Genomic DNA, 24,548 nt, shown 5'->3' with positions numbered 1-24,548 from the left:
GACTAAGGTGACATTTTTTTAATAATTGTAGAAATGTAAGACCCTTAGAAAGATAGGCTAAGATAGGTATTTGAAAATAAATATGCTAAAACATAGTTCATCATCAGAGGTGCAAATATGGCTTTCATTCGCAAATAAGAAGTAGAGAGAGAGATATTAATCTATAATTTAAAGGTTGCTCGAGGTCTTCGTACTATACTTGGGAGTTTCATATAACCATTGATTTAATTGACCTTTACTATATTTAATAAAAAATTGTTTTACTATATTTAATAAAAAATTGTAAGTTATTTCAAAAGTGTAATTTGTTTATAGATTTTTGGTTTGCAGCTGAGATAAAAGATTGATAATATGTTTAGGCATCATAAGTTGTATTGAATACAAGAAGTACATACATCAAAACTAATGAGATCTATATTGTCCTAGATCTTCATATTGATTAAATATACTTATCCATTTACCTTTTATTGTGCAAATGTTTATAGAAATAAAAATATCCTAAAAACAATATCATGTACATGACATAATTAAAATTGAAGAGATCGAATATTTCCAAACTATTTGTTTTGATTATAAAATCTATCAAAATTCAAATTTCTAAAATATTTGCTCTATATTAATATTTTTTATATTTTATTAAAGCAATATCTTACCTTGAGAATTACTATAGAAGAAGATTTGTAGCATCAAATGATATGAATGACATTAATTAATCTATGTTCTATGGCATGTTCAGGACAAAGACAACAGGGGACACATTCCAGGGAAGGCAGTTTGAGGGCCATCCTTTGCGGATAGCAATATGTGTGTGTGTGTGTGTGTGTGTGTGTGTGTGTGTGTGTGTGTGTGTGTGTGTGTGTGTGTGGAGGGGGAGAGAGAGATTTGTACAAGTTAACGAACAAAAAAATAACAGTAGCAATATAACATGACCACGTTAAAAAAATGTTACATGATTTATGAAAGTTTGCATGCCAACCATGTTTCAAAAAGAGTCGTTTGTTTGTAGTTACTTTCACACAATACTACGCTGTACCAAACCATGGAAAGTCTCTTTTGCGATTGACAATAGTAACCAAGTCTAATACCACATCAGGAATTATGAAAATTAAAACCTTTTTATTAACAACGAAATTAGAAATTGAAAGAATTATTGTGTTAACTACCATATAATTTATATTGTTAATTAAGAATCTGGCACATGATATATTTGCCATTGTTACACTACAGTTCTTTTAGTCATTGCTGCCATGATTAATTTAATTGCTGCTATACTGCTTTCATGACACATTTATTGTTGCCATTATGATGTTGTCATAGAATACTACTGTTTGCTACTATCATGATGTATATATTAACCATCTTTTAAAAATGTTATGAATATTATTTTTAACAATGTAAAAGATTGGTTTTCAGCAGAGGACACGTTGCAATCCTTAGGACAATTGACAGATGGCTGAGATACTGCTAATATAAACAATCAAACTTTGATTTTCTCAAAACACTAACTTCATGAATCATAAATCCATTATTTTTCACTTACAGAATAGTCTATCACCACTAAATTATTTCTAGCTCATTAAGTTGAACTCATATCTACAAGTAGTGATCTTAATTTAGCAATTTTCCCTTCAATTCTGCAAAAATGTGTCCACCGATGGTTTTAATTTCTTGAATCTTTCCATAAGCATGACCAGCATTGATTTGGATGGGAAAATGTGTCTAAAATGTGGTATCTCGCTTACACTCCATGGAGAAGACTACAATTAACATTTAATATTGGCAAATTATTGAATATAAAATAACAGATTTGTTTCAATTGAAGTGCAATAACTTACTACCTCATCAATTTGAAACTTCATATGTACATCATTGACTTTATTGAATCACAAACATAATGCAGAAGACTACAATTAAAATCTACCTAAAATCATGTTTGCAAATTATTGAATAAAAAAACTTATTACTTCTCATCAACTTGAAACTTGATATGCACATTAGTGACTTTAATAAATGGGAAACATAATGCAGAAGCTGTATCTGATATGCATCCCCTTGTTGTACGAGAGGCAGCTTATTGCACAAGAAAAGAAGATAAGAATTAAATCAGATAAGCTACAGGCTTACTAAAATAAGCTCATTCCACGAAGACTAGAAAGGCTAACTTTTGAGACTTTTCCCTACAAGTAAAAAACTTTACATCTTAACATCTTAAATAATTCTGACTTTAATATTCAATGACACTCTTCAACTAAGCATAGAAAACATATAAAATAAATTTCCTTCCATCTTGTCTTTCGAAGCAGCTTAAAGTAGATGCCATTATTGTCGTGTTACATCTCTTTGTAATTATCTTTACTCATCTAGGTATGCCATTGTCATTGTCAGTGCTGGCCCAGGATTTTTCTCAAAATACCAGAATTTGTCCAATTAGAATGAGATAAATATCCAATATCAAAATCTATTATATATGTGTGTGTAAACTCATTTCAACTGGAATATATTTATATTGCATAAAAAGTGCTAGCCCTGGTTGCAGATTAAAAATTAAAAATATGCAACTAGGCATTAATCACATACAAAGAATAACATCCAAAGATCTATTGATAGATTTAATTAGATAAATATTTTTATAACTACATTGTGTGAAAATTTATAGAGTATTAAAGATGACCCATATAGCCCATGAAAAATAGCACCTCATACAAGAATACTGTCATAAATGTGCAGTAAGCTACAAAATATATCAGATAATATGAACATTATATGCAGTGCACCTTTCTACTCCTTTTCCCATGGCTGCCTTAATCTTAAAAAAGCACATTTTCAACAAAAAAAAAGTAACAGCTAGTCTTCACAGTAATACACTTTGCTACTCTTTTTTCCATGGCTCCATTAATCTTAAAAAGCTGAGTTTTAACAAAGTTTATGTAACAATTGGTGCTCTAGACCTTATCATACTATATCTGTTAAATGTAGTGGCAACCATTTTGGTGTGAAATTTCATTGGATAGTATAATAGTGGTGGCATATTTTGTGATCACTATCATTTGTTCTGAGAAAACCTATAGGCTACTATATTTATACCATAGTGTATTTAGAATTGAAGCTTTTAGTGTTAAGATAAAATTACTCATTACAACATGATCGATCATAGAATGCTAAATACATAATTACATGAACAATGTAACACAAAATTTAAATAAGCAGAATTAAGGATCACACTACATATTATACCTTGATAAAAAACATAATTAACTGTAATAGAAATTGGGTTGTTGGCAAAAAGCTAAACTATAATATGGAAAAGCCATCGCTTCTACTCGTAATAAACAGAAGACTATATCTGCAACGGAATAAAGAGATCTCTTTAAAAAATGAGGGCTGCAGTGATTGGAGCTGGAGGTAGAGCCGTTCCGAGCTGAACCAGTCATTGTAGTTAATGTATATGTTTTTGGAATAACTTTGGAAAACCTTGTGCATGTAGGAGCTTTACGTATAACGAATTTTGAATGCGATTGCATCCAGCCTCATCTTTAATTTAGACCTTACCCACAAATTGCTTGTAGAATTTCGCAAAATTTCATCTTTTGGGCACCCCACAACCAAGAATCAGATGTAGAATTGATAGAATTTGTTTTTAACAACTCATTGAATAATAGACGCCGTTGGTTCAACATGGAATTCCCTTGCTTCCTGAGTGATTTGAGCTCTGTTTTGGAAGCCCTAACGCTTTGCCTCTTGTCCACATCCCATATGATATATAAAATTTCTTATTTTCTCACATAATTAGGTAATTTTCTCTTTTAGGTTAAAGCTTAGATTAGTTTCGTTGGGACTTGGTTCCAGGTTCTGGGTGCGACACGCAGTTGAGAGTAGGAAATTTTGAAGTATTATTTGCCATTTTTCTATTGGAAATAGTAATTTGCATATCTTTACAGATGGATGTGGTGTTCCATCCCAGTTTGAAACTTTGAATTAAATGTGTTATTTTACTTAGTTTAGTGGTGGGTATTGTATCTTATCCAATTTCGACTCTCTATCATGTTCCGTAGATTTGAACTTGGAGCCATGTTTATGAAACTCTTACACTTTTACACCAAGAGCTCATCCTGTTTGTGCATAATCAAAGACTACAGAGAGATTTTTTGATTTGTAGGCCCAATTTCATAGTTCAGATATTTGGGAGAAGTGTGTGTGAAAAAAACATTGATTTTGGTGAATCTCAAGAAAATCTCAATGATTTACAGAATCTATGCTATAATTGGCTTTCTGATAAGGAAGAAAACAATCAAGGGAAAAAACCTAAATCACTATCTACATCTCATAGTAAGTATTTGACTTTATGAATGATAAAAGTATGTGACTTAATTTTATACCAGGCAACAAAATGAAAAACAAAATTTAGTTATGTTGTTGAGTCTTACTAATTTTGGTTCAGATCTGGGTTGCCCTTCCAAGATTGTGGGCATTATCAAAAACCCCTCATTGGAAAGAATAGCAATTTTGATAAGTCTTTTGCAAAAATTAGGATTGAAGAGAGATCAGATTATAAGGAAATTTATTACATTTCTGGCAGGCACCCTGTCTCTGAAGAAGAAAGGATTAAGGTGCTGAAGGCTTCTTATTCTTTCCTCTGGTTCATCTTGGAAAAACCACAAAATAATGCAATAAGGGGAACAAGTTGCAATAGCACCTGATGAGTGTGTCGAACATGCAACCAATGCCAAAGAATTAATTTTGTGTAGGGAATTGCAAATGGATTAATGCCTATGATAATTTGAAATCTTTTTCCAACTCTGTGAGAGAGATAAAGCAAAAATTAGTAGGGAGAAACAATCAACTAAAAATTATTTCTTGCAACTGCAACTGTGTGAAAAAAAATACAATTCTGTGGGGATTTCAAAACCAACGGAATGACCAGAAATTGCACACGGATCTAATCTACGGATTACAAATAGAAAAATTGTAAACAAAAATACAATGAATTCCGTAGGGATTTCAAATTACCAGGCGTGCCATGAAAATTATGAATATTGCACACAGGCGAGCATGGACCAGAAGCTGAATCGCAATCTCCAGTGGCTTTTCAACAGCCCGAAATACGCTGAATTGTGACCAATAAAACTGCTTTGCATCCAGACAATCCCTAACAATACCGCCAAGATCATGGGAACAAAAATGCTTGAGGCAAGAACAACTCCGCTGACGCAGAGTGTAAGCATTGCAATAATCCATGTTGTAATCTTGTAATACAAGCTCAAACCACCATTAAACATGCCTGCTTTGTGTAGATCTTCTCTGAGCAAGCATGTGCCATACCAGAAGAGCTACAATTTGAGACCTAAAACTCCTCACTATTGTTCTCACTGGGTTTCTGATGTGCAGTCTTGTAGTTCTGTTAGCTACACACCAAATCTATTCTCCGACATCTCAGCCACAAAACGTCCACTCAAAAATCCATTCAATCTTCCATTCAATCTTTTGTTGAAAAAATGGGAGGGCATAGTTAATGACTTGTTTTGTCAGACATAAATAATCGATCAAGATCACCCTTCCCCATGTTTCATGTCATAAAATCCTATCAGAACTTTTAAATGGCTGCAAGCAAAATAATACATTAGAACAAGTGAGTTCCCACGATTGGGCCAGATTTACACAGGAATAGAAATATCATTCATGTCGGTATGGCTAGCGATGACATCCAGATTAGCTAACATAAATGTATCACCGACATTTGGTGGGATTTTTTAGTTTTTCTCTGTTTCTATATTTAGCCAAATTGATTTTTCTCGGCGGTCTGGGTGCCAGCCAATTGCACTGGGCCACTTCTACTTTTCAGTCAACTCAACAGGAAACCGCCTTAGAACATCATTTTCGAAGGTTGCGAGATAAGCGACTTTGGGGTAGGCAAGTTGATTTACTGGCCTACCTCCGCTGATTTTTTTTCTTGAAAAAACTATTGCATTGGCATTTGAGATCACCGTGCCCCTTTTCACAGGAATTATTTTTTAATTCCACTGCCCTACTGTTCATGCAATCCACCAATGCACAATTAACAGATAACAATTTTCAAAAAAAATCTATCTCAACATTAGTAACAAAACGTTTGAATATTTAAAATAAAACATTTTGATTGGTTCCCAAAAAAAGGTAGTAGCACCCACCAGGATGCAATAGTATCCTGCTGCCTTAGCAGGAGCTAATAAATATTGACAAACAAATAGTTAAATATCTATATCCTCTTGTTCAATCAATAGATTATGTCAATACTATTATTGAATCAAAGTATCTCAACTACCCTCACAACAATTCATACATGCTCAAGTTCTTGGGTCCTCTCCCCTAACCTGTGCCAATAATAAATCGGTTAAAAAAAGTGCAACTTTACCATATATTTTGTTAGTGAATTGTCAACTTTCTGTCAAAGATTATAGGGGTTGTCAGGAATGAAAATTCTTCGCACGGAATACCCCTAAGGTTAGAGGCTCAAATCATCGATTTACGAAACTAAATTACAGAGGGGTTTTCTCTTAAAGATTAATGATCTGCAATTATCTCGGGAGGAATGGCAGGTACTGGTGGCACAGATAATATCCGCAGAAAATTATAGTTCCTTCTATTTTGGTTTGAAATAAAGCTCGGGGATAAGAACGTTTGAAGGTGTTTACGTTGCCCACAGTTTGAAAACAATAAGATTCTATTTTTTAACATATCCTCAGGGGTAGGGTGTTATAAGGTTTACACTAATATGTTTATTCACTAAAATCGTATTGGGGAATTTAAGATTTAACCGTGTACATGTTGAAAGCACCAAAATTCTACAATAATAATTTCCGCTGTTGGGTTTATATTAACTTTTTAAAATTCACGAAAAGGCTGCGAATTAGAACACTGACGAGACGTGTGGTTTCCAGTTTTTTTTTTTGGTTGTGGGATTTGCACCTCTCAGTTGCTTCCTGCATTTTGGGATTGGAACTAATGAGGTTATGATGATTATTCTGCTTTAAATTTTAAATTGGTACGATGGAAGGTATTTTTTGGGCAATCTTACCAGTAATTTTCATATTTGTTTACCTCTGGTGACTTGAATAGGGCTTGAGTTTTAGTATTTGAATTTAGGTCTATGTTATGCTTTATAATTTTTTTAGATGAAATTGTATATTTAATTTAGTTATTAATATTCTGGATCACATTTTGTGAATAATTATGAAGATGAGAAACAATAGTTAAAAATTTGTGTTAAAATGATTAAAGCATTGGAATCTAATTGTGAAAATTTATATTCAAATATCTAAAATGATATCTAAGAAGAAATTCTAAATGATGATAATTTCTAAATTCTTATGCAAATAATAATGTTTCTAGGAGTTGAAACTTGAAAATCATGTTTCTCTTTAAAAAAAGTGTCAGTATCAGAAAATATTTCTGAAAATAAGAGGATTGCCAGTTAACTCCATTAGAGCTTCACAGTTGAATTGCCAAGCTTTTAGAAATTTTCATCTGTCTTGAACTATACTTTATAACCCATCACTAAAGACTGAAGTTGAGAATTCTATTATTTTTTGTCAGTAGTTAGTTAGCAATAATTTGATCAATATATATTGTTTCTATGCTTATTATCAACCTCAATTTGCCCGTCTTTCTTACAGCTCCTTAATTTAATTATTAAAGAAATCTGCAATGATATTGTTTTCCTTTTTCATGTTTGTTTATGAGTACTGCAAGATCCTAAACGTACACTGAAAGCTCTTCTTGTCTAGAATATGAAGAGTCAGATTTGTTCTGATCGTTCCATATTTTCGTGTTTGCTGTCAGGAGGATACTACCCATTCAGTATACTGGTAGTTTCGTAAGTACCCCTAAAGAAGAATCAGTGGTTTTGAAAACACCTTTTGACGGAGCCGGCAGTTTCTTTCTGCTGATTCCCAGGGTGATTTGAAACCTACAACTTAAGGATAACTTATTTTGTGGAATATTATTTTCCAAGTCCTGACTGGATCATTTTGATAATTCACTGATGCCTTGGGCTAGTTTGTTTGAAATCCAAAGTATAGATAGAAAGGGTAGATCCATGGTATGAGTTTGAACAGTCAATTCCTAGAAATATATAAAGAAAACATTCAAACAGAGGTCATATAGTGCTTCCTCAATTTCAAAGAAGCTGTCGTGATTCTTAAATAAAATACAACTTTTCAAAAGAAGAAAAATCCATTGTCGTAAGGCAATTTGGTTATGGGTGTGATTATCAGACTTACATTGCAAGTTGAAATCTTGGAAGAATAAGATTATGAAATATCAAAGGAAAGAGATCATCCGAGAGAAATTTTCTTTTTTTTTTTCCGCAAAAGTTTCTTTTATTTAGGATTAAATAATATAAAGACGACTACGGAGGTCTCTGTAAGATATCTACTCCCCAAGGTTAGCCATAATATTATTTGATTCTTGTGTTGCTGAAATAAACAGGTAATATGCCCCCACGAAAGCCTTGGGAGCATGTTGGAAGCTCATCTGGTCCTTCTCCTTTCAAGCCTTCTTCGACCGGTCCCACAAGTACCGTTGTAGAGGCAGCTGGAGTTGCACATATTGGAGAGAAGAATTTGGATGCTGAAAGAAGATTGCCGGTTGCTAATAGAAACACAATTGGTAGGCCTATGCCACAAAGACCATGGGAACAAAACCGTGGTGTTGGCTATGGAAGTAACTATGGAGGTATATATATATATTAAGGAGATAAGATTTCCACAATCCATGATAGTGATGGTGCTTAGCTATGTTATGGTATATATATAGTTTGCATTAGTTCCTATTCAACTAAAGCTTAATCAATGCCGCTGAATTCAGTTAGCCTATTTAATTTGAACATGTTTGTAATATTGTATTCATTGTGCTATCAAGTTAGCAATGTTTGATTTAGCTACATTTTTGTTTCTATGCATGGCATGGCTGCTCTGAAGTTTTACAGTTAGATTGTTTATATTGTGAAAAACACATGTTTTTCAATACACTTCGTTTGCTGAGTTTGTTTATACCAAATGCAGGGTTTGGTTCCACAACTAATTATAATTCAAGCTATGGTGCTATGACACCATACAATTCAGGATATGGTTCTGGTATGTATGGATCAAACAGTATGTATGGCGGATTGGGAGGTTCAGGTTATGGAAGTGCGATGGGAGGATCATATGGTGGTGGTCTTTATGGGAATATGTACCGAGGATATGGTAGCATGAATGGATATGGTGGAATGTTCAATAATGGAATTGGAGGCCCAATGGGTGGATATGGCCTTGGATCTGGAGGCCCTTATGACAATGGGATTCAAGATCCAAATAATCCATTTGGTGGACCTCCTTCGCCGCCAAGCTTTTGGCAGTCTATGCTGCGGGTGGTGAGACTGCTTTTCTCTTATTTACTTTGAGTTCTATCTTTTATATCGGTATAATGAGTTAAGTTTTCAGACAAGAAAAGTGTAGCTGTTCTCGAAATGAATTTAAAGTATAAGTGATCTTTAACAGTCTATTGACTTTTCTGAAGTATCATTTAGCTAGTCTCACTCTTGATCGCGTATATGCGTTGGCCAAACTCAGTGTTCTATTCAGATAGTATACAAGCAGTTACAAGCGTAAACAGTAACACACAAACACATATATGAATTGTTCAACCTGCATTATCATATGACGAACGTAAAGGCATTGCAGAATTCTTTATTGCACCATGATGAGCAACACTGAGCTCTCTGGATATGTGATGCAGGCGAGGATCACATATTCCATTTAGAGCTGATGATTCAAGCAGTCTAATATTGTATTACAGAAATTTTTGGCAAGAGGTCAAAACAAAAAGCAGAAGTTACTTATATATAAATCAAACAGATAAAATCTTGACAGTTCAGGGCATAATAAAATTTCAGGTCTGCACAGGTGCAGGTTTAGATTAAGTTTACCTCTTTACCATGAAATTTAAATGAAATATCCTTTGGATTTAATGAAACTTATTGTAATATGTATTACTTGCTTAGATAACTTGTCTCACAACAATAAGGATTCGATTTATTATGTTGAAAAGCATCAAGAAGTACAGATGAAAAATAGGTGCATCGAGTATCAAGAGTAATAAACCTTTTATTGAAATTGATAATTTAATTTACACACTCAGAAATTGTGAATGATTCCTCCAAGATTGAAACTATCACACACTAACCTGATTGCCTGATTAGAAGATTATCTCGTTTAGTTGCAGACCTGGAATTTAATTATTAATGCCACCTTTGTGTGCTGCAATCCTTATGTTTGCAAAAAGTTGTTATTTCTTCATGGCTGATTGGTCGACTTCTAATGGATGTCTTGAATTTCTGAAGCTTCTTAAACTTACTTCTGCCCAAATAAGCTGGTACTGATTCCAAAACTTGCAAAACTTGCTATAGCTGCTTTTATACTATATGGCTGAATGTGCCATCAAAAGTGAACAATGTAATGCAACTATGTATCCTGAAGCAAATCCACCAAGGGGGCTGATCTGGTTTTTCATCCAAATCACTAAACCATTCAATGTTACGGTCCCAGGGTTTTATTAAAACTTCAAGCTCACAGAGAAAAGACTAAAAATAAAAATTACAATCTCAGAATGCCTTCACAATTCCTTTTCCCTTTTAAGTTTTATAATATGCTTTTCCCCATTTTGAGAGGAGTACTTTGTTTCGTTTCCCTCCAAAATGCAACCCTATGTTATAATTAAAGTTGACATTATAATAAAGTCTCTTAATTAATTGACTTCTGATAATACTTAGTTTATTAAAGTCACTTTTAATTAAATTAATTAAAATAAAGTCGTCTTTTTTATATTTTATTTATTTGGACAACTTTAAAATAACAATTTAATTTATTTATTTTGCCAACATTTGGGGACATTACAGCCCTGCCTAAGAGGATATTTCTTGGCCTCAAGCAATTCTCCCCTGCACGCTGAAGCCAAATGTTTGGATCCTATGTCAACCTCAAGAACACTACTATACCAATCTGCTGGGCTACTCTATTGCCTTGTCTGGTATTGTGAATCAACTAATTGCACTGCATTTGAATCCTCTTTACATCTTCTGTGCTGTGATGCACATAATCTGCCCTTTTACTAGTTGTATCATCAATCGATTTCTCCTAATTATCTTCCCAAACTCGAATGTCAACATTAGGTTATCCCATAACAACGTTTTTTATATAATTATGGACTGCATTATGCTGAGGATGAAGATATATATCACTGTTGTTATAACAATCAGTGATTCAGCACTGCTACCATGCATTAATGTTACATCTTCAACTTTTACAAGCACTTTTTCATTGAGAACTTCATACTCAACACTTTGGATGCCTCTACATTAGTTATTTCATGTGTAAGGCCTGCAAACTTATGAGAACTGGAAAGTAAACTATTGCTGTCCTAAATCAGAATATTGACCTCTTTGCTCTCTTCGGAATCATCAATAACCACCAAATGGTCTTTCAAATCTTCTCATAAATTTTTTTTTTGTTCCTGTTTTTCCAAGTGTCCATGAATGCCTTGTTCCATATTTTCTTCATGTGTATGAAAAATGTCATCATTGAAGACAAACTATCACACTAGAAGATGCATTGTGATCACCCAAAGAATCCATGTCAAATTCATGCTTTACATCAAGATAAGTCATGTTTATTTCCCGCATAGAATCCTCTTGCGAATCTTCTCACAAAGATGATAAAACCTCTTGCGAGTCACCCCCCAATGCATTCCTTTTGTCCTCATGAATTGAATCTGCATGTTTATCAAATTCTTCATGTAGATTTTTGCATACCTCCTTCGAATTTTCTTTCCTCTTATGCTGCTCTTTTTTAACTAGTAGATGATTGTTCTTCTCTTTTTGGTATTAAAGTAGGTCAAAGTTGTTCAGCCCATAGGTGAATAGGAAAGAAACATATAATCAATGCAAAATACTATTCATTTATCAAATGCTTTCTGTACACAATAGTGACATTTCATACAATGATAATGATGCCAAAATACATAAGTGTTCATGATATTTATAATGTCCGAAACGGTACTACCCTTTTTGCCGGAGAACATTGTCTTCTCCAAAAAAGAAAAGTCGTTTCTTGGCGACTTCAAAACTAACAAAATTAGGAGACAACATACAAACAATATAGACTAGGGAGGAGGTTGCGTCCCTGAAGTGCTTTGTTGTCGGCGCAACTCATAAACTTGATCAGTGTGGATGTGTATATTCTTCTACGTTTGTGTGTTAACTTCCACTACCTCCTTCAGGAGAAGTGCTGCGTCCATGGCCTGGGCCTTAGCTGTTTGCAATTCTTGTTTGGCTACCTGTAATTTTTGGTTGGCCTTCTCCTTATCTCGCAAGAGCCCATGTTGTTTCCTGGCTAACCAATTCAGCTACTAACTTCTCTCTAGCTTCCCTCTCAATTGTCAAAGACCTCTCAACTGCAATCCTCTTTGATGCCCTATCCGCCTCTGCATGCCTATGAGCATAGTAGACGCCTTTATATGCCCCCACTATCTTGTGTGCCAGCTTCTCCATAGGAGTGTTGCATGGTCCCAACTCAGGCTTTGTAGCCCAATCAACCAACATCTTTGGTGTTTCCACGGGTGGCCATCCCCTGGCCTCAAAGTAGGAGTGAAAATGCTCAGGACAGACCCCCTAAATATAGGCTTGGATCAAATGTATTTCCTTTGTATGAGTCAAAGCCTGATATGCAACGATGCGTCCTCTCTTCATCACAACCTCCATAGCTCTGATGTATGCCTTGCATCTATCGTCATCCGATTCAATCCTCTTTTCCCACATCGTCGATATTCCACTCCCTATCTATATCCATCTCTGCCTCTCCTGCGGTAGCCACATCCACATCCACATCCAATGCCGCCTTCTCCTCTTCGGGCACATTCCTGGACTGTGGTACTTCCACCTCCTGTGGCTCTAATATGGTAGCTGCTCCTAGGGATACCTCTCCATGCCTCAGGGATTGAATGGAGGGTCCGACCTTTGTAGGAATGAGGTGGAATTGTTGTCACAGGAATGCATTGGCTCTGTCCACCACCTCAACCTTCTCGGTTTGTGCTGCCTGTGTCCTCTCAATGCTCTCAACTGGCTGAGCTGGCTATGTTGGCTAGGCCTTGGCCAACAAAGATGAAGATATGGTGACCATAGCGTCAGGGCCAATCAAATCTAGTTGAAGCTGAGGTTCGGGCTCTGGCGTGTGCATCTCTACTATCTCTGTTGTTGGTACTGCTGGTGCAACTGGATTTGGTGAAACATTCTGTGGAGTCATAACATCTGTCGTGGCCGTCGATGGAGTAATGATAACTGGCGCATGTCTCTGGCCAAACGGAGGAATAAGTGAGGTAGTGGCTGTCAAGTGTGCTGAAGTTGGCAACTAGGGAGGGGTAAAAAATTTGGACCCTCCAATTGTTGCATCGCTTCCAACTTCTATCGAGGTACTCTCTTCCTTGGAGTCGGCTCCACTGCTCTATGTGGTTTCCTCCCTTCAGTTGTCTGTGTCCTTGTATGCATCCAACCCTTGCAATACCCTCTTCTGACTGGCCGCGGTTCCACCCATATCTAAATCTCCAGTAGAATACTGGAGGTTCTTCTGGCGCCAATTTCCCCCTTGGTGGAACTTCAAAGTCGTTTACTGGAACTTGATGAAGGGCTGCTTTCAGAAACAAGCCGATGGCATGATGTGGCTTGAAAAATGTCCGATGCTGTAATGTCATAAACTCCATCTTGTCGGCGAGGACTGTGGCCCAATCATACACGGTACCATTCATGATGCCCTTCATGAATGTAATCTGAGGCAAGGTGATATCTGAGGCCCTACTTGCCCCTATCAACCTGCTTTTCATTACATCCATGATACATCTCCAATGGCCCTCTCGAATGAAATGTCTTTGTAGTCCTCGGCTCTTAGCACCTTTCATGAAAGACTCCATTTCCTCTGGTGTGAGATCATGACCCACCAATTTTACCCAATATTCCTTGTGTTCTTGCGGAAACTTGTGATTCTTGGTCACCACTTTGCAACCTCCTTGGCCAGGAATGCCAAAAACCCTACATAAATCTTGCGGTTTGAAAGAGACTATCATACGTTGCTTCTTGTACAAAAATATACTTGTTTTTCTGTTCTTGTTGTACGTTTCTATCATAGTTCTTAGGATCGACTCAAATAGTCGAATGGAAAACATTGGAAGTTGTATTGACCAATGTACTTATGCCCGTATCAGAATTTGTTTGATTAAATTTGTATTTGTAGTCTCTTGCCACCATCTCTGACACCCACTGCCATTCAACCCTTCAAACTGAATTGTGAGGTGTGACAGGTCAGCCTTCACTTTCTGTTTCTTGCTACTCGATGCTGTCGGCCTTGCAACTCGGACCCCGAAAGCCAACACTCTCGCATTCTTTTCCATATTTTCCTTCAACTGATTTTTCCACTGTTTCTTTTCATTGCGGACTCCATAGTAACGGTCTCTTGTTTTGTTGTTTAATGTAATCAAAAGAAACAGTTGGGGTTTGCTCTCTCTTTTTGTCTTTTGTGGCAGTGCTTCTTCGGCGGCAATGGTTCCCACACTGAATGCCTTTGTTGTCCTTCACTTCCCTATGGATATTCTTCTTTTTCTTGCAGATGCTATGCTTTGAAATATGTTTCCTCTTCCACGGAATGTGGCTTCTTTCTTTTCTCCTTCAACGGAATCTCTTCTTATGACTTCCTGCAGATGCTTTTCCTGTATACTGAGACCAATATTGCTACTGCGCACTGCTTTTTTTTATCTTTAACATACCCTTTTCCTTTTCCGGTAAACTCTTTGTCCCCCTCGCGGCTTTACTTCTTTCTGTGGATTATCATCAACAATTGTCGTGGATACTTCATGTCACCAAAATCCTCTTGCGGCATATATCCAGGTCAACTCTGCGGCTTATATTTTGCACCCCCGGTGGCGTGGATTTTTGTTGTTGTGTAGCACCACAATCCGTGTCCACACATCTCCCTCCATGGAAACATATACCCGCGGGACACTTAGTGTTCGTGGGACCTTTGGTTGCCGCAGAAACATATGTTTGTGGACTTTTTTTTTGTATTATTATTATTATTTTTAATTTAATTTTTTAAAAAGTCGATACATCAAATTCTTGTCTAGTATTACCGCCCATTTCACCTTGTTGTCATTTGCAATAAATTTTTAGCTTAGACCCGTTGATGGCGTCAAGGATTTCTCGCCCATCGATAGTCCATAGGTTTATGGATCCATTGTCGTCGACTTCTCTCACTTTATACGGTCCAAGCCATTTAAGCTTGAATTTCCTTGGTTTTATCTTGTTGTGGCCGTTGTACCAAAATACGAGTTGGCCTGGCTAAAACCTTGTTCTTTCAAATGTTTGTCGTGCCGCACCTTTCGACGGGTTTGCACCATCTCTGTCACCCATTGTGTTGTTAATCTACGTTTATCCAGTTTGTTCAATTGATATAGGCATTCTCGTAAACTCTCCACATCTCCGAGTCTATTGTCAATTGCCATTCGCAGACTTGGGACCATAAATTGGACTGGTACCACAGCTTCTTGGCCAAATATTAACTAGAATGACGTCTGTCCCGTTGTGACTTTGAATGTGGTACGGTAGACCCATAGTGCCGAAGGCAACTTTTCCTCCTAGTCTACTTGTTTGACGCCACATGATTTGTATATGATGGCCACCAGAATTTTATTTGTGGCTTCTGCCTGGCCATTGGCTTGTGGGTAGTAGGGACTTGACAACGAATGAAAGATCTTGAGTTTCGTTGTCAATAATCTAATCACGTGATTGATAAAGTGACCCCCTCTATCACTTGTCAATTGAATAGGTATGCCATACCGTGTGATGATTTGTTCATACAAGAACTAAACCGTACTAATTGCAGAATTGTCGGGTGGTGCCCGTGCCTCTACCCATTTTGTTAAATACTCTTTTTCCATCACTATATATCGGCAACGCCAGGCCCTACTTGCCTTTAGTGGACCCACGAAGTCTAGTCCCCAACATGTAAACAACTCGGGCGTGGGACGGGTTTAATGGCATGAAGTCCCTCTTAAGTGGTTTGTCGGCTCTCTAGCATGTATCACAGCTCAATACCCATTCCCGTGCATCATTGTAAAGTGTGGGCCACCATAACCTAGCGAGAAGAACCTTCCGTACTATTGTGTCGGGTCCCATGTGGCCACCTGTTGAACCTTCATGTGCTTCCCTTAGAACACCTTGCACTTCTTCCATTACACATCGCCGTAGTACTTGATCAAGACCCATCTTGTAGAGAAGACCATTTATTAGTTGAAAAGTCTGGCTCCTTAAAACTAGCTCCGCCGTTTGCTTGGTGGCATCTCTCTTGGAAATTGAGATGTCGATAGATACTCCTTGATAGATTTGTACCATCTTGGAAGAATGGCGATTTTGAATAAGTGTGCATCTGAGAAATCATCATTGACTCCTTGCGGTGGCTCCCCGAACCTGATTCAGGAGAGTTGGTCCACAATGACATGACTCTTCCTGAGTCGCACAATCATGGTGAAGGTGAATTTCTATAGTACCAACAACCATCTACTAATTTTGCCTTGGATAGTTGGTTTGTTCACCAAGTACATCAACGCCTGGCGATCCACGTAAAAGGTAAATGGTGTAGCCGATAGGTAATGTCTAAACTTTTATACCGAGTACACCATCCCAAGAGCCTCCCTTTCAATGGTGCTATAATTCTTCTCGGCTTTCTATAGTAGCTGACTTGCAAAATACATTGGGTGATCGAGGCCATGGTCACCGGTTTGCACCAATGTTGCACCTATGGAAAAGTTTGAAGCGTCCACGTGGACGTGGAACTCCCTGCCCTAGTTTGGATATGCCAATATGGGCAACCCCAACAATCTATTCTTCAGTTCTGTGAAGGCGATCTCCTGCTCGGAAATCTAGATGTATCATTCTCCTTTCCGTGTCAACTTGTCTAGGGGCAGAGCAATTCGGGCATAGTTCTTTATAAACCGTCTATAGTACCCAATGTGCCCGAGAAAAGACTTGACTCCAGATACCTCCGTCGAGGCTTCCATTTCCACTATCACCCTTACTTTATTGGGGTCGATCTTTAATCCTGTCTTGCAAACAATGTGCCCAAGTAGTTTTCCTTGAGGGACCATGAATCGACATTTCGTTGGATTCAATGCCAGCCTTGCCTGTTGAAACCTCTCCATACATTCGTGAAGTGCCTTCAAGTGGTTGTCTTGTCCACTGAAAATGGACCAATCATCCAAAAATGCCCGAAAGTTACCTACCGACATTGTGTCAAATATGTGCAAAATGATCCTCTGAAACATGGCAAGTGCATTACACCATAGATGGAAGACTCGCCGGTTACTCGGCGAGTTTTAAACACTCGCCGAGTATTTTGGGACGGCGAGTAAATTGCCCAAAAACTCGCCTGTCAAAAAACTCGGCGTGAGTCCAAAAACTCGCTGAGTAATTGGCGAGTTTTAGTCAAAAACTCGGCGAGTTAATGTAAAAAACTTGCGGTTCAGGGAACCAGCGGCCAATGACGCCTAAATAGGTCAAAATGCATTGTTTTTTGCATTGTTTGTTTCATTTGTGTGGAGCAAAGAAGGTTTTAGCTGATTGCAAGTGATTAAAGGCAGATTGGAGTGGATTTTGGAGGATTCTAATCGAATTTAGAAGAGAAATTTCTTTCCAGGTATGTTCATCTTATCATTGTTTGAAAACATTTTATAGTTTTAAGCAAAGCTTTTATTGTTTTTGTTGTTGTTTTTAAATGATTTCAAATCATTTGAAAGTTGAAACCCTAGTTGTTCTAAACTTCTAGCTTCTAAGTTCTAACTTTGTTTATTCGTTTTTCAATAAATTTAATTATTTATGTGTAGGGCAGCGGAAAGCATTAAGAAAACATGACAAACCCGCAAGAAGGGTGGCCACAAACACCATGCCCATCTGGATATATAGGAACTCGGCCTAAAAATGCAAGAGATAAAGCATGGCGGTATGCCTATGAAGCTCCAAGTCCAAATGATATTGGGAAGGTGATATGCATTCCTTGTGAGAGAATTATTTCTGGAGGCATAAACCGCCTCAAATACCACCTTGCAGGCATAAAGAAACATGACTCAAATCCTTGTCTCAAGGTAACTGATGAAAAAAGATTCATCCATGCCCTACTTGCAGCTGCTGAAGAGAAAAAATTGAATAGGGAGAGGGCAAAATTAGCTATGAGGGCAGCCATAGCTGAATCTAAAGGAGCTCCTTTTGATATGCAAGAGGAAGAAGAAGCACTTGAGAACATACCAGGATCTCTTCGTGGCCCACGGATCCGCAAACAAAATTTTTCTTTTACCGGTTCCACTTCTTCTACATCTCCTACTTCTTCATCATCACCATCCGGATCCCCATCAGGGATAGGTGGTTATTTTGTGCCCAGGAACACACCTGGAGCACAACCATCATTAGAGGGCACTGCATGGTTTAAGGAGGTGCATGAGCAAATTGATATTGCAGCAGCTGATTTTTGATTTTTCAACAATATCTCAATGAATGCTGCTGATAGTCCCTATTGGGTCAATATGGTGAATGCAATGACAATATCAGGCAAAGGGTACAAGCCGCCTAATCGCAAGGATATGAGTGGAAGGTTAGTATTTTACTATTTAGTAATTGTAAATAATTGTGATTCACTTTAGTTCATTGTTATATTTTAAATCTTAATTGTTATAACTTATTTCCTAATTTTTTACTAACACTTACACTTTATTTAATATTACACCTAAATTTTGTAGGTTGCTTGACAAAGCGGTTGGTAGGGCAACATTGTTGATAGAAGACCAAAAGAAAGAGTGGAAGAAGTATGGCTGCACCATTTTATCTGATGGGTGGACAGATGGAAGAAGTAGAACCATTATTAACTTCTTGATTGCTTGCAAAGATGATGTGGTGTTTTAGAAATCTGTCGATGCCTCCAACAAAGTGAAAAATGCAGCCACATTTCCTTTAATGTTGGAGAATGTTGTCATGGAGGTGGGAATAGAGAATGTGGTGCAAATAATCACAGATAATGCAGCAGCATATGTGGCAGCAAGTAGATTTAATTTTTTATATTTGAATCAATATGAATCATGAATGTAATGCTATGGTATTATTCAATTTAGATTTGATGTAATTTGTAAATACTAAATATGGAAAGTTTGTTACTAATTATTGATTTTTTGCTAATCTTTTAGGTAGAATCCTCCAAGAGAGGCATCCCACACTTTTTTGGTCACCTTGTGCAGCACATGTCCTTGACCTTCTTTTGGAGGACATAGGAAAATTTGATTGGGTGAGTCCAGTTGTGGAAGATGCTAGGCGAGTCACGAAATATATCTATAATCACCCATGGGTTCTCAGTTTGATGAGAAAAGCCACTAAAGGCAAAGATTTGATGAGACCTGCTATGACAAGGTTTGCAACGGTCTTCTTGACGTTGCAAAGTATTCTTGACCACATATTGGCTTTGAAGCAAATGTTTGTGTGTGCTGATTGGGTTGCTTCACCTTACTCAAAGAAGCCCGAAGGAGAGGCTGTGGCACGAATAGTCTTTGATGATAGCTTTTTTGCAAAGGCTAAGGAGATTGTGGAGGTAACTTCATTATATTTTTAGTTTATTCAAGTTTCATTATCAATTCATAACTTACTATGTTATTAACTAATTTGTATTTTTCAAATTTCAAATGTAGATGTCTCTGCCCCTGGTTCTAGTCTTGTGCACATGTGATGGGCAGCAATCCCCAATGGGAGGTCTTTATGAGGCCATGGATAGGGCGAAAGAGGCTATTAGAAGTTACTATCACGGGGACAGTCTCAGAGTTGACCCCATTTGGGAAATAATTGATAGGAAGTGGAACAATATGCTCCACCAACCTATTCATGCAGCAGGCTACTTCCTCAATCCCAAATTCAGGTACTATGATAATTGATTGTCCTTGAAGTTGGGATTTTAATAAGTCTTTATTTTACTTTACTTTTTAAAGTTGTGTAGTAAGACTTGATATCATTTTCTATTTGTTTTAGGGCTGATGATTCCTACTTAGATCCTAATGGAGAGGTCATGGAAGGTCTCTCTAAATGCATTGAGAGAATGATATCAAGTGAAGAGGAGAGAGGCCTTTTTGTGACCAAACAACAAATCTATGTAGAATCAAGGGGTCCTTTGTTCTCTTCTATGCTAGCAAAGAGAGCAAGATCTACTCAAGCACCAGGTAAAGTATCAAACTTTAAAACTTTTGCTAATTGATAAGTTGTGCTTCTGATTTTTTTTTTTATTGCTTTATAACTTTTTTAATTTTGTTTTGCAGATGCTTGGTGGGCAAGTTGGGGTGGCAATACCCCCAATTTAAGAAAATTTGCTCTCAGAGTCCTATCCCAACCTTGTAGCTCATCCCATTGTGAGCGCAATTGGAGCTTATTTGAGTCCATCCATACAAAGAAAAGAAACAGAATGACTCAAAAACGGCTTAATGATCTTGTTTATGTGCACTATAATCTTAAGTTTCGCATAAAAAAGGTACAGCTCTTAGAACTACCTGGTCCGCTTGATCTAGATGAGATAGATTCTTATTCTAATTGGACAGCACAGGAGCCAAGTCCATTGTTTACACCAGATGAGATCGCTGATTTGGAGAGGCAGGCCATGGAGGGGGAGGCTAACACTGATTTTCAGTTCACTATGGATGACATTGAGGATGAGGACGAGGATGATGATGATTTAGGCGAGGATCAGGCATTACCATTAGGAGGAGATGCATCCTCTTCTAGGACGCCGAGCCAATCAGTAGGGACGTCAAGCGAGGGGGCACAGCCATAGGACAATCACGCAGCTCACGCCCTATCCCAGTGCGGGGCACTTCTTGTAGGACTAGACCCCCTCGCTTTTCTGCTAGTGCAAGTGGAAAGAGGAAAATGTGATTGACATTGTATTGATGTATTTAGACTTTTAGTATTTACTTCTAGTTTGACAGATTGAAACTATTTAGTAATTTACTATTTTGCTTCCTACCATGAGCATTTTGCATGAGAATGCAATTTTGTACGCATTATGCATTTATATATATCTAAACTTTGTTTCTTTCTTTTGTATTGTCTTTAATTAACTTATTAGATTCATCTTCTCATTAAATTTTGCAAAATAAATGCATTTTTAATTAAATTTCAGCGGTTTTTTAGGTTCCCGAGTTTTTCCCGAGTTCTTTTTTTAAATCGCCGAGTTTTTCCCGATTAAACTTTTGGGGAGCTTGGCGAGTTTTTGCATTTGGCGAGTTTTCCAACTATGCATTACACAATCCGAAGGGCATTCGGTTGTACGCATACACTCCATCCTCCACCACAAAAGTAGTTTTTAGTTTGTCTTCTTCAACAATGGAGCTTTGGTTATAGCTGGAGAATCGATACATTAAGGAATACATCTCGTGTCCGACCACTTCTTCCAAAATTGTGTTGGTGAATAGAATTGGGAAGGGATCTTTTATTGTGACTGCGTCGAGGCACTGGAAGTCCACACATATCCGTATTTGGATCCCATCCTTCTTCATGGATATCACAATTGGCAACACCCACTCTCTTGTGTGAACTATAAATATTATGTCGGCTTCTAGCATTCGTTGTATTTCCTCATCTACGCGGGTTGCGTAGTTCTTGTTCATTTTGTATGGGTGCTTCCGCACAGGTATGGCTCCGGGTACTAATTGTATGCCGTGGACACACATCTCTGGCAAGACTCCTTTTAAATCCTTGTAAGTCCATGCAAATATATCTTTGTACTCCAAAAAGATTTTAAATGCTGTGGCCTTCTGTACCAAGTTCTAATCATCTCCCACGAGTATGTTCCTCAAATTCTTTGTGTCTCCAAGTTTAGTAGCCTATACGGATGGTTCTTTGTATCTTATCTCTTTTCCTTCAAAGCAATGGGTGGACTCTTATTGATCTTCGCGTTTCCTTCTCTGTATTCCACGAACGCTTGTGGGAATACCTCCCCATCTTTGGCTCCTCAATGCCAAGCATGTACATAAGGAAAAGTTCATAGTCTTCCATCAGCCAATGGAAAAGTCCATTTAGTGAACTAGTCTCATCTCCTGAACAATCCAATTCTAAAACGCCTTCGTCGTTCGGATCCATTCTTCCCTCATTTGTCCGATGCTCTCCGTCTGACTTGGACTCTAACGAGATGCCATTTCTTCACTTGACATTTCAGTTCGGAGATAATCGCAAACTTCCACCCTCCACTTTCCATTGACAAGATATTCTTCTTCCAGTTGTGATTTATTTTCGCCTCCACCAACCATCCTCTTCCAAGAATGACGTCATATTCCTTTTTTCTTCAAGGGAATTACTATGAAATTCAACACAAATGGTCGCGTCTCGACAATTACTTGTTGAGCCACCAAGGTCCCTAGGGGCGTTATCCCCTGCTGGTCGGTGCTGAGCAAGTTGAATGTGGGTGGCCACAGGGTAGGCTTGCCCAATTTCCTCCACATCTCCTTGGGAAGAACATTCACCTCAGACCCACCATCCACGATGGTGTTTGTCAAGATGGTTCCGAGGATTCACATCTTGACCATCACCAAATTATGGCCGTTGCTTACTGTCAGCAACATGGGATCTGTCGCCGACCCTCTTGGTACCATTGGTTGTTCCTTCGTATCCGACGGGTTTGCTTGGGCATTCAATAATGCCGTCCTTTGTTGTGGTATCGTTTATAATAGGTCTTGAACTCTAAGGGGCACCTCCATTTGTAGAATCTGATTGACCAAGTTGTTCTCTCTCTCCAATCGCCAAGGAATAGTATCTTTCGTAGCCTTCATTGCCCTTTCTATGTCTTCTCGTGCCTCCCGCAACCTTTGCTTCTCCATGGGGGGTCAGGATAGGTAGCCTAGTCGTGGGTGACAACTAGAACTTTTTCATCGTCAATGCTAATGAGGTTTACTTGTTTCGGGTAGTTAGCATCTTCGTAGTCCTCTAGACCACACCATCGACATAATTTTTGTGGAGTGTCGTTCTTCTGACACTCTCTGGCAAAGTGGCCCCATTGGTTACATGCCCGACATTGGATTATGGGCCTTCCCTTGGAATCGTATTGTATCCAATTCCTGTTGTCATTCTTGCCTCGTCCTCCTCGGCAGTTGTTTCAATAGCTGCCGGATGTGACATTATTGTTGCTTTGGGTCTCATTGTTTGTGCCAGAAGTGGATGGTTGTTCCTATGTGAACAGTATCAGTTGGCTTCTAGTCTTCATGTTGAACGGACATTCCTTTGTAGAATGACCTAAGACCTAACATATATCATACATCGCCTTTTTGGGGCACGCTCCGTTTGAATGACCTTTCTCTTTGCAATCAATACACCAAAATTCTCCTTCCTCCATGTGGCCACTGGTTCCCATCATGGATTTGAATTCCTTTCTCATCCTCTCTAAGTCTTTTTGGAGTGCTTGTACTTTCTTGTTGGGCTTCTCGCTGTCTACACTGCTTCCCTCGTTGGAGGATTCATTGCTCTTGGAGGAGGATGAAGATTCTTCTTTTCTGTTTTGCCCTAACTTTCTAGATTTAAGGCATAGTCGTACGCATTTGTGTATGATGTTGGTGAATCTATCTTCATTTTCCTTCTCAATACCCTGCGGAGGCCTTCTACAAACCAATGTTTCTTTAGTTCATTCGTGGGTTGAGTACCCATCTGGCTAAGAAGATCTTTGAGCTTTCGATTGTAGGCTTGAACAGTGTCCTTCCCTTGTTTACACTTGTAGATTTTCGCTACAACCTCATTGTTGTCTCGGAGCAGTCGAAATTCTGCTTGGAATTCTTTCTTCAGATCATCCCGTGTGGAGATCTTTGCCTTGTCCATGTCGGAGAACCAATCCACCGCCACTCCCCGTAGGCTGGCTGGAAACTGGTTTAACCATTCATCCGCATCCGTGACCGAGTTGGCGGTCTATATCATTTCACATGTACGGCAATGCCTCACGGGATCTTCCTTCCCGTCGCCTATGAACTTCAGGAGTTTTTGCTTTTGAGACATTGTGCTTCTTGCCTTTTGATTACCACTAGATAGTATCATTGAACTATTAGAAGTTGGTCTTGGTGGGTTACTCTGACCACTGTGTAGTGCCGCTCCGACACTTCCTTTTGCTCCGGTGTCTTCTGTTGGCCTCGCCTCCTCTCCTACTTCTTCATAGGTTCCCTTTCGTAGTGGTGTATGTGATGAATGCAAAAATTTGCTCCTTTGTCTCCTCGAGCACTGCTAATCTATGCTGTGTTTCCTCTAGCAACTCCTTGTTCCTGTCCCCGCCATTTCGACGAATTGTGGCACCGTTTGTTGGTTCCTGTGAACCCTGCTACGAATACCACACTAGGTGATTCCTCCTGCTGTCCCTCAGTCCGTTCCTCGACGAGTTGTCATATTCTCCGTTGTCGTTCGGCTTCCCCACGCACAGTTTGTAATTCGTCGATTTCTTCCCTCA

General features: G+C 38.2%; 2 protein-coding genes and 2 long non-coding RNA genes across 6 annotated transcripts in view; 3 read left to right on the top strand and 1 right to left on the bottom strand.

The window, feature by feature from the left end:
• Window positions 1-2,153: 2,153 nt before the first annotated feature.
• Window positions 2,154-24,548, bottom strand: part of LOC149550685 (uncharacterized) — a 52,077-nt gene continuing 29,682 nt past the window's right edge. Inside the window, exon 2 of the long non-coding RNA XR_016352555.1 lies at window positions 2,154-2,387. This is a non-coding gene — a long non-coding RNA (uncharacterized LOC149550685). The remainder of the gene's footprint in view (window positions 2,388-24,548) is intronic.
• The window catches only part of LOC149550686 (peroxisomal membrane protein 13-like), a 46,628-nt gene continuing 28,397 nt past the window's right edge, over window positions 6,318-24,548 (top strand). Inside the window, exons 1-4 of one of the 3 annotated variants that reach the window (XM_089786246.1) lie at window positions 6,336-6,572; window positions 7,816-7,930; window positions 8,464-8,709; window positions 9,039-9,388. In XM_089786246.1, the coding sequence (XP_089642372.1) occupies window positions 8,469-8,709; window positions 9,039-9,388 (591 nt within the window). In that variant the 5' untranslated portion in view covers window positions 6,336-6,572; window positions 7,816-7,930; window positions 8,464-8,468. Of the gene's footprint in view, window positions 6,661-7,815; window positions 7,931-8,463; window positions 8,710-9,038; window positions 9,389-24,548 lie in introns of all 3 variants that reach the window. The other 2 variants (XM_089786245.1, XM_089786247.1) reach the window with 2 other exon arrangements.
• On the top strand, window positions 18,454-19,094 carry LOC149550688 (uncharacterized). Its single transcript, XR_016353259.1, has 2 exons — window positions 18,454-18,695; window positions 18,841-19,094. It is a non-coding gene; the product is annotated as an uncharacterized LOC149550688 (long non-coding RNA).
• LOC149550687 (uncharacterized) lies at window positions 19,311-21,079 on the top strand. The gene is made up of 5 exons (XM_089789575.1): window positions 19,311-19,679; window positions 19,777-20,000; window positions 20,111-20,298; window positions 20,395-20,603; window positions 20,676-21,079. Exons 1-5 carry the CDS (start codon window positions 19,452-19,454, stop codon window positions 20,901-20,903), a joined length of 1,077 nt encoding a protein of 358 aa, XP_089645701.1. The 5' UTR covers window positions 19,311-19,451; the 3' UTR covers window positions 20,904-21,079.

This window comes from Cupressus sempervirens, chromosome 6 (assembly GCF_028749045.1).
Source record: "Cupressus sempervirens isolate cs-2001-9-10 chromosome 6, ASM2874904v1, whole genome shotgun sequence".
NCBI classification, from domain to species: domain Eukaryota; kingdom Viridiplantae; phylum Streptophyta; class Pinopsida; order Cupressales; family Cupressaceae; genus Cupressus; species Cupressus sempervirens.
Note: the sequence above shows the minus strand (reverse complement) of the source record. Positions and strands in the feature narration are given on the sequence as shown.

Coding starts and splice junctions, on each gene's coding strand:
- LOC149550687 (XM_089789575.1), top strand. CDS start 19,452: ATGAGAAAAGCCACTAAAGGCAAAGATTTGATGAGACCTGCTATGACA. Junction 20,001..20,110: donor TTCCTCAATCCCAAATTCAG/GTACTATGATAA, acceptor TATTTGTTTTAG/GGCTGATGATTCCTACTTAG. Junction 20,299..20,394: donor AAGATCTACTCAAGCACCAG/GTAAAGTATCAA, acceptor TTTGTTTTGCAG/ATGCTTGGTGGGCAAGTTGG.